Source organism: Cibotium barometz, chromosome 23, assembly GCF_041138505.1.
Source record: "Cibotium barometz isolate CiBa-2024 chromosome 23, ASM4113850v1, whole genome shotgun sequence".
Classification (NCBI taxonomy): Eukaryota; Viridiplantae; Streptophyta; class Polypodiopsida; order Cyatheales; family Cibotiaceae; genus Cibotium; species Cibotium barometz.
The window spans coordinates 44,052,031-44,061,719 of NC_141068.1; the positions used below are offsets into that span (position 1 = coordinate 44,052,031).

The 9,689-nt window shown below is 43.3% G+C and overlaps 1 protein-coding gene across 1 annotated transcript; it reads right to left on the reverse strand.

Moving 5' to 3' along the window:
• Positions 1–2,382: 2,382 nt before the first annotated feature.
• LOC147625985 (actin-depolymerizing factor 7-like) lies at positions 2,383–6,071 on the reverse strand. The gene is made up of 3 exons (XM_086817535.1): positions 5,915–6,071; positions 5,249–5,514; positions 2,383–2,793 (listed from the first exon to the last, which is right to left on the reverse strand). The coding sequence occupies exons 1-3, from the start codon at positions 5,915–5,917 to the stop codon at positions 2,646–2,648; spliced, it is 417 nt and encodes a 138-aa protein (XP_086673661.1). The 5' UTR covers positions 5,918–6,071; the 3' UTR covers positions 2,383–2,645.
• Positions 6,072–9,689: the final 3,618 nt, after the last annotated feature.

A 9,689-nucleotide genomic window follows, 5' to 3' on the forward strand; every position in this document is an offset into this window, starting at 1 on the left:
TACACCCATCAAACATCGTCTCAAGCTATATCAATAACAGTAAGTATCTAGTAGTTAATTCAGACCCCAGGATACCAATTCACTAGCATAGCACACTATCGTCCAAGCATCCACGTTCAGCTAAATAAAGAGTGGACATTATATAACAGCGTGGCTGCTTGATACTACCAAATTTAATTTTTTCCACTCTGCAAAGACGTAAACCCCATGCCTAGGTCACTTGGAGATGGACGCAAGTTGTGACACGCCTTTCTCCTTAAGACAATATAGAGAACTAAGATGTAGAGAGGAACAAAAAAAGGAACATTTACACGAAAAAAAAAATATATAAAGTTTTGAAATATGGGAAAGCCCTAAGCCTAAACCATGGAACATAGACAAACCTAAACCGGAGGAATAATGACCACAAAAAATGTGCACATAAAAAAAACCCTAGCTCACGAGAGGATGTGTGAATACAAGGCACATAGGCTTCACTTTGGCATTAGAAAAGTTTGTATCTTGTCCCATGCTGATTTAATACTAAAAATGCCCACTCACAAATGTAGAGGACACCTGTGCTTTCAGTCTAAACAACATTTGAGAAGTCTGGGAGCATGTGAGATTTTGACTATCGGCATATCTCCGGCTATGTGATAGTGAATACATAACAACAAAATCTTGCATAACGCTACCTTGTTGAACAAATTAATAAGGGAAAAAGGAGAACAATTCCGCATAGGAGAGCAAGGGGCACTCCCCTCAAATCCAGTACCACACGTCCAGACGCAACATCAAACAGGAAAAAAGAACTTTGAAATCCATAGAGGAGAGCAAGGGGCACTCCTCTCAAATCCACAAGGAAAGGCCCTAAAACATAGTGGCCATGTTCTATGCCTTGATCTGGAATCACATCAAAATGGCAAACCACAATTATAGTTGGTCCAACATGCAACAAAGAAAAGTGGCTTGAGAGGAGAAAAGAGGGAAGCCAATTATCAACCATGTGTGCATGAGAAAGCAGGTGGGAGAGGAAAGGTGATTTACCATCCAAGTTGCAACTTTTAACCAAGCTACTCATGCAAAGAAAAAAGCATGACATCCACCAGTCAATTAACCATGAAACATCTCACCACTGCTCATCCGACTCTTACAGAAACTCTAGAACTAAGATAGCTGTAGGCTTTTATTGAAGAGAACTCTCTAACCACAAGCAGTTTTGCCATGAAGCACACCACTAGATTCAGTGAAAAGGGAAAATATGTGGCAGCTAGTTAACTTGCACTCAGTTACCTAGTGACAGTTTCAGAAATTAAAATTTTATGCATGCCTTGACAAGACAGAAGAGACATAAAGCTAAAAAGGCAACACGCTTGTGGGCGCATGGACTAGGTACGGGAAGGACAGTCTGTGAGCTGCAATGAACAAACTACCTGCCCACCCTTACACAAACATGCAATAATCAGCACCCCATCACCTGCCTGTGCAAGAAGAAATTCAACAAATTCCCAAACATCTATAGATTGGACACTACAGAAAAAAAATATCATGGACTGCATACAAATTTCTCATGCTTGGCAAGAATTGGGTGGCCCATCAGGCCCATCAACACCCACCCAGACACCTGATAATTCTGTGCCCTTCCCTTACAACCCTTTTCCCCCTTCACTGCTGCTATGATGCACAGCCCTTATGGAGCAGCCAACCCCTTCCCCCTTGGACCTTACTCTGTAGCTGTCATACCCACTTGACTGCCCTTCAGTGTAGACAAATCGCTATCAAGGTGCTTACTACAGCTCACATAATCACAATCAGCAAAAATACTACATACTCGAAAAACCAACTAGGGATCAACCAACAAGAACAGGATAAACATGAGGCTGGATACATATAATTCCCCGCCCATGGGACAGACGGAGGGAGTTGGACAGGCAAGACTGCCCATTCATCCTTGACAAGCCGCCATGATGGGCCCCCTCTGACAGGGGCGAGTTGTCTATATCAAGCCTGAGACCAGAGCTAATACCAATGGAAAGTTCCTGAACTTTTAAGTACAATCTCAACTCCATAACAGTCTACTCACAAAATGAACTCCAACATGCATAGCATAGAGTACGTGCTATGACATCACTCACATCAGCACTAAAGAGTAGCTGCAGGTTCATGCATAAAGATGTCATCTTAGTGGACAAACCTTCATAGATAAACCATCAAACTCAGTTTTTATCACTTCTCCAGCGGAGAAGCAAAGACTCAGCCATGATGAAGACAAGCACTACACAGCCCGCACACACGTGTACCGTGAGCACATAGAGAGAGTAACTGATTAAGCATCGATCTTAGTGAACCAACAGAGCATCAATATACCAAAACAGCACAACTAACAGAATTATATACATCTGCTGACAAAATTAGGCTCAAATGTCAGGAAGAGCCAGATATATGATTGCAAAAGCAGTTAATTTCAAAAGCATACATGTCAAAGTCCCGATCCTGTATCACTGTAAGGCCAACCCTTCACTCTGGTCAAACGTTCAAGGTGATAGCCTACAACCATTAAGCAGTCTGGTAGACAGAGCTGTGTCTGCAAACAAATTAAAACTATACACAAATACATCAGAACACTGCACGAGGGTAGTAGGCCCATGTGCATCTTGCACAAAATCTCAAAAAACCCGTTCCTGAATATTCCCGATTTCAATTTCAGTGGGATCGGTTGCCTGGACTTCATACGTCACATCCAGCTCCCGCTTGAAACGATCCTTGGAGCTGGCATAGAGCATCTTAGTCCTCACACGAGAGACATCAGGAGACCTGTACAAATAAAGGGGTCCAAGTACGTCAGCAAAGAGACTGTTGTTCCAAAAATGTGTGTAAGTAGAAAGTATCAGAGATCCTACATTAAAGGGAAAACTGCCCTTCAAAACTCCCAGCACCAGTTGCAAATCCCACTAGCATCAATAAATATGTCCGTGAGTAAGGCTTATACCTTGAGCAGCTATGCCTGCAGCCTTGCCAGGGGACAGACACTAGACACAATGTGCTGCTCATTCCTCCTGGTTGAAGCAATATTCCAAACAAAATGGAGGAGGCTGAGGGCAAGTGTCAGCTTTCAGGTGACTAGCCATCTCTAATCATTGCCTATCAATATCATCCCTGGTGACCTTTTAAGGAAGAAAAACTAAATATCACTGCAAGCGCTGCTCATATGCAGCAAACAGCACACGTGCCCTTTGGAGTGCAGGTGATAAATGTTGAACCTAGTTGCATGAGACAGACGGAGACGGAGACGGAGACACAGATGGAAACAGAAACAGCTGATGCCTATGCATAAAAACGGCCTGAAACTAGGAAACAAGTCTTTAACATACTATAGCATACATGAAACATAAAATTATCAAGTTCGATATAAATAAGGAGAAAAATTGAGAGAAATAGAGGAGAACCGTGGGGTGGATCATTGTTTGGAGGAGATGATGAAGAAAATCAAAACCTAGAAGGAACAAAATGCAAGAGAAATCTTCAGATTGCATGAAACAGAAACTGCAACAGCAGTGGCCGGCCTCTGGAAACGGCGACGGCTCAAAACTAGGAAACGGTGGATGTATGATACATAATATTAAAAAAATGAGAAAATTAATAACTTGGAAAAGTTTTGAGTGCACCATAATTTGAAATAAATAGTGAGAAAAATTTGTAGAAAATCGCTAATCATGCACTAGATGAGACAAATCAATGGGTGACAATTTGACGGAGACTAGGAAACAGAGAAATGGAAACAGAAACAGCAACGGCAACTCTCAAGAACCAGAGTTTCCACCTTTTTGGGCTAGGAAACGGCCATTTCTTGTTACTAGACTTTATTAGAGGAGATTAGGAAGTAACCTAGGAGAAACGACATTACCACACTTTTGGCTAAGAAGAGTCATTTCCTGTTACCAAGGTGTTGAAAGAAATGCTACACCTCTCTTCCATACCCTCTCAAAGACAATCCACTCATCCACCTCTAAGCATCAAATACAACCTCTTGGACTGAATAAGAACAAAACATCAAACATAAGATTGAACCGGTGAGTAAAAAGCCTGTGACAACCAGACTGAACACTACCTGCCATACAATAAACAATTACCTCTTATCATGCAGGACCTCACAATACGGCCATATACACAGGGTACAACATGGCACAATCTTGTAGCATGACCAACCTCAGCAGCAAATCATCGGGCAACCTTGAAGGCGCCATCTCTACTATTCACAGACCTCCAAGACCATATTGTGCTAACACACCAACTTGAAGACCCTCAGTCCACCACATCGACAACCGTCACAACATGGCGCAACCATGAACGCACGCCCAAGATATCATCAGCCCCAACCTACCTGTCACCCCAACCTCGACCCTCACAGCACAGTCATAGATCATGGCACATGGCACATGGCACACCATACAATGAACAATAAACTCTTATCATGCAGAACCTCACAATACGGCCGTATACACCGGCTACGACATGGCTGAATAAGAACATCAAACAGAAGATCAAACTGGTGAGCAAAAGGCATGTGACAACTGGACTGATTGTAGCATGACCAACCTCAACAGCACATCATCGGGCAACCTTGCAGGTGTCATCTCTACTATTCACAGACCTCCAAGACCAAATTGCACTAACCCACCAACTTTTAGACCCTCCACATAGACAACCGTCACAACATGGCGCAGCCTTGAAGGCACCTGAATGTGGCCCAAATATCATCAGCCAAGCATACCTTCCACCCCAACCTCCAAGACCCTCACAGCAGTGTCATATATCATGGCACATGGCACAACCTCCATCATCCGGCAAAAAATTTGGCACCCCTACATTCTCAACCTTCACAGAACAGCCGTTTAGGCATGGTACAACATGGTAGAAACATTTCGACATGGTGGAATCTTGAATGCATCTCACTGACCCTGACATACCTACCACCCATCTCAACACAACCAAATGTGCATAGTACAACATCACAAAACCACATGCACATGGCACTACCATCTCCGCAAGTCAACACAACAAGGCTCAACCTATAAAACATCTGGGTGTGAGCATCACCAAACCTCGAAGACCACAATAAAAAACTTTGCATGAAAGGCATCGTACAGCTACACACAACCGGTAGACGGTTTGGCAAGTAGTGGATGATGATGATGATGAAAAACAAAGAACTTATTCAGCTCTTGCCAGGATGGCAAGCCAAATCTGGCCAAGAAAGAAAGGTACTAACCAGGCTACAAAGAAGATCTTGCTTTTCTGGCAGTTGTCCTCAGTCACAAAGTCATAATCGTAGATGGCATATCTGCAATCCTTTTCCGGGAGAGAACCCGTGAAAGCCTCATAGCTCTCGTCAGGTCCACCCAGCTTCTCCACCACGATCTTCTGCGACTTGTCGTCGATCTTGTAGATGATGTAGCGATACGTCCTCTTGCTCTTCAGCTCCAGAAACTTCAGCTTGCAGTCATCGTCAACAGCCATCCCAGAGGCAGCATTGGCCTTCAGAAATATGCACCGGAATAATACCGTGATTAGCACGACACACATGAAGGTGTAAATAGACAAGCAGATTCAGGTTAATGAACAGATTAGCTATCCAGTCAGGAGATTAGCCATTCAGACAGAAGATTAACAGTCCAGAGTGCATATCGACTGTCCAAACAGCAAACTTTAGGCAAAAGATCGCGGAAAACACAAGAAAGAGGAAGAAATAAATCAAATAGATCAATAGGGGAGATCGCCAGATCTAAAAAGCTTGATCAAGTATGACTAGGGACGAACTCATCATATTAAGAGTAATTCTCAACATAGCGAAGGGAAAAGTTCTGTTAGGGTTTTCAGAGAAGCACTGCAACTGTGGCTATGTCTAAGGCTACGGCAAATAACGAGAGTGACTTACCATGGCGACAGGAAGGCGAGATAAAGATAGAGTTTCAGGGCAGCTCCGTGAGTATGTGGCTATGGCGATGACGAGCTCCGGGCGGACCAGAAAATGAGAAATGCTCCGTTGTTAAAAGGAGCCCTAGTCATCATTAAGGACCCGTGACGTGGCGTGGTTTCCAAGTCGTCGAGCTGTTTTTTCCCATAATTTATTAGCTATTAGTGTTCATATATTTTTCGAAATTTTCAAAACCATAAGGGCTTTTTACATCGAGAAACCTAACTTGAGAGACTTGATCGTTAACACGAGGCACTATCACCATTCATTCAGATCACTTTTTGCCATGGCTAAGCTACGGATATACGAGACTAATTCCATATCTTTGTGTAACAGTCGAAGCTCCTCTGTAGCCACTTCCCTCATCTTGGATTTGGACTTTGCATTAGCGAGCATCCTTTTATTGTTACATTAGCAAGCATCCATGAACTAGTTTTTGGACTTTCTAGAGTTGAAGGAGGGCCAGGTCTACAAAAACAGTCCATCCCTTAGGCTCACAACAATGTTTATTTTGAAGACATGTGCATTTCGATTGATCCACACTTCCCACAAATGTTCTCCATGGATCATGTTCCATAAGACTAAAGACATTCCATTAGCTTCCCATAAAAGCGACTCTTTCCAATTAAGGGTGCAGTCATGGGATGCAATGATGGAGGCCAAGCTAGTTCTTCTCACAAGTAATAAATAAGTGACTAATGGTCTCTTCTACCTTTTTACATCTTGGAGATAATCCATCTCCGATACCCAGGGAGAGGGCCCTCACATTTGTCCATAATGCCTTGTGAAGGATCTCAGCCATAGCAAGTAGGACTTTTGGGGGGGGGGGGGATTATTGGAGGACCATATATTTAGAAAACCTAAATCCCCACTGCTTCCTATCCAAGATGCTAAGCCATCTATTTTTTAGTTTAGTGTGTAGCAGGGAGGTTTCTTCTTGGAGGTAAGGGATGGGCAAAATGATGGGTCGAGCATAGCCACCACAACACCATCTTAGACTTAAAAGTTTCCATAGTTCTTTGGTGCCTCGAATGAAGGCCAAATATTCATCCTGCAGTCTAAAAGTTTGCTTGAGCATTTGGTCATCCATCCACTGTCAGCCTCTGTAATCCCATATATCTCTCCATGTCTAAATCCCCTTTTTAGATAATTTGTGGAGGGCTTTAGATTGAGACACCGAAGCACTTCTTATATCTAGTTTTAGGGAGGTGACGGAGGCTCTCCAGATAGGGTTTCTTCCTCAGCCTGAGAGAGAGCTTCAGCAAATATTAAGGTTTTAGTGTCTTGGAAGTTGCCACTTCTTGTTCCAGTCTGTTAGAGTTCTTAGAAAAGTGGCTAGGCAGGGTGTTATCCTCTTCCTTGTATGAATATTCGACCGAGTATGCAAGGTCTATTGGGTCAACCAAGAGGGGGGGGGGATGATTGGGGTTCTTCGATTTTGGAGGATTTTTTTAAGGGGGACATCTCCCTTTTATGTGACTGTCTAAAATCCATGAGCATCCGTTTCTTCAGCTAGTTCTGGGAGACTTTCCTCTTTTGGAATGGCGAATCTATTTCTTCTTTGTTTGGGCAATTTCTAATGAAACAGCCCTACCTTCTACACATTCAGAAGATTCTTAAAAAGGATAGGATGTTCTATGGGAGTAACCCTCACTCCCAAAGTTCGAGGGTGTTCCTGGGTTGAGGTCAACCTTACAGCTTGCGGATGCCACCGTGGATTCAAGTCCGATTGTGGGTGCTGGCCAAGCAATCGCCCAAGCAGCTTAACTATGAGCTTCAACAAGGGGTAAAGGTGCAGTGGGTAGATGCAGAAGTTCCACCCAAACAAGTGTTATGGGCTACTACCACACCTCCAAGAGGGAACTCTACACATTCACCTAAAGGATGAGCAATAAATCACAACTGTCGTAGGGTACTTATACCAATGCTTCGAACTTGAGTCCCTTGAGGCCTCCAAGCTCACTTGTTAAGCTCTAACCTCCAAGCTCCACCTCCACACTATCACCATAGAGTCGCTCACACCGTCACATAAGGCAATCACTCTCTCTCTCTCTCTTGCTCACTCGCTCACACAAGTATGAATCACACAAGCATGAAAGAGACACAATGCTAGAATGCTCTCACTCCTTTAATCTCTCTCAAGACACAAGGGAGAGCTCTCTATAGTATAAAGGGGATTGTGTCTTTTCATTATGAGAAAATGCCTTATATACATTTAGCCCTTATTCACACTTGGGTGCCCAAAACTCACTTACTAGGCCTTGGGTGGCCAATATCTCATAATGTACAACTTTAATAGTGCCGTTTCATGACCCTTATTAATATCCTCAATTGAGAATCATGTTTGTTAATCCAAAATGGGATTAACATCCCCCCCTTCCTGATGTAGGTTCTATCCGTAGAACCTGTTACCGAGATCTGAAGACCTGGTCACCGAACTCATGTCGATAGAAGTTTCTCCTGGATTGGTGCCTCTTGAGTGTACGTTGGAAAGCCGAATGTGATCTCCAAAATCCGGTATCCACCACTATGTCTTCGAAAGTGATGTGCATGTATCCTGGAAGACATCAAAGCCGGTGGTAATAAAGCATGATTCCCCTATCTAATGGCCCTTGGTTCATGTCAAAGCTCAGGTGTTTTGCCTCATAGCCATCATAAGGCTCATTGTGGTGTAGCCACCTCTTGTGTGCACAAGGTTTGCTTTCCGCCACCTGTGGAAACAGTACCTGATCATAAATGTTACTATCCTTATCTCCAGCAAATCAGCTAACTGAGGATTGGCCAGCTTTGTGTGCTTGGCCACATTTGCCCATAAGGTGCCCTCTCCCACCAATGGAAGAAGTTCTTCTACGTCGCGTTTGTGGGACGCATAGAGAGTATGATACATTATGTTGTTGGAGTGACTTCTAAATACGGTTCTGGCACGAGCCAACGTGTGGGCTCCAAGGGAAATAATCTACATGAGTACCTTGAACATTAATTTGGGCTTCAAAAGAGGATTGCCTACTCGTATGAGCCCCTCGTACTCTGTAGGGGCTGACAAAGAATCCAAGATGGTATCATCAGTAAATGGTTCAAGATTATCTTGCGGAATGGTGTATCTTACCTCTTGAGAGTGACTTGTTGGAGATGGGGTAGGTGCCAATACCTCCTCGGGGGCGAGAGTGTTAGTGGCAAAATCTATCTCGGGAGGATAAAAAGATGAGAAAATGCATTCAACCTGAGATGTGTTAGTAGGTTGCGTGTTAGGATATGGGTTAAGTAGCTTACTAGCGACATTAAAGTAGATAGGGTAAGTGGATTTTGAAAATGAAAAAGAAGATTCTTCTTGACCCTATCTTGTGCTAGGGGGTGGGTGACTAGGCTTATGAGACTTAATAAATTCCCGTAAGACTGCAATTTCTTCTTCGTTTATAGTGGGATACTCTATATAGGTAGCATCAAAATTGTATTGTACAGTTGTCAGCATGGCTTCTAAATGTTTGTAGATATTAGTGTAGAGTTTTAGAATGCCTCACATAGGTTTAGATATTGGTGAGTGTTATATACCTCTAGCTAGCTGTGACTTATGACCCATTGGTAACTATGTGCTACGACTTCGTAGTTGGCGGGCGTCTTTGGAATGTCATCTGGGACAAACAGGTCTAATTTTCGACACTGTTGTCCATAATTTCTTAGTTTTGGAGAATGCGACACCAACTACGAAGGTTTAGCACGATAGGATGTAGGGGATAGA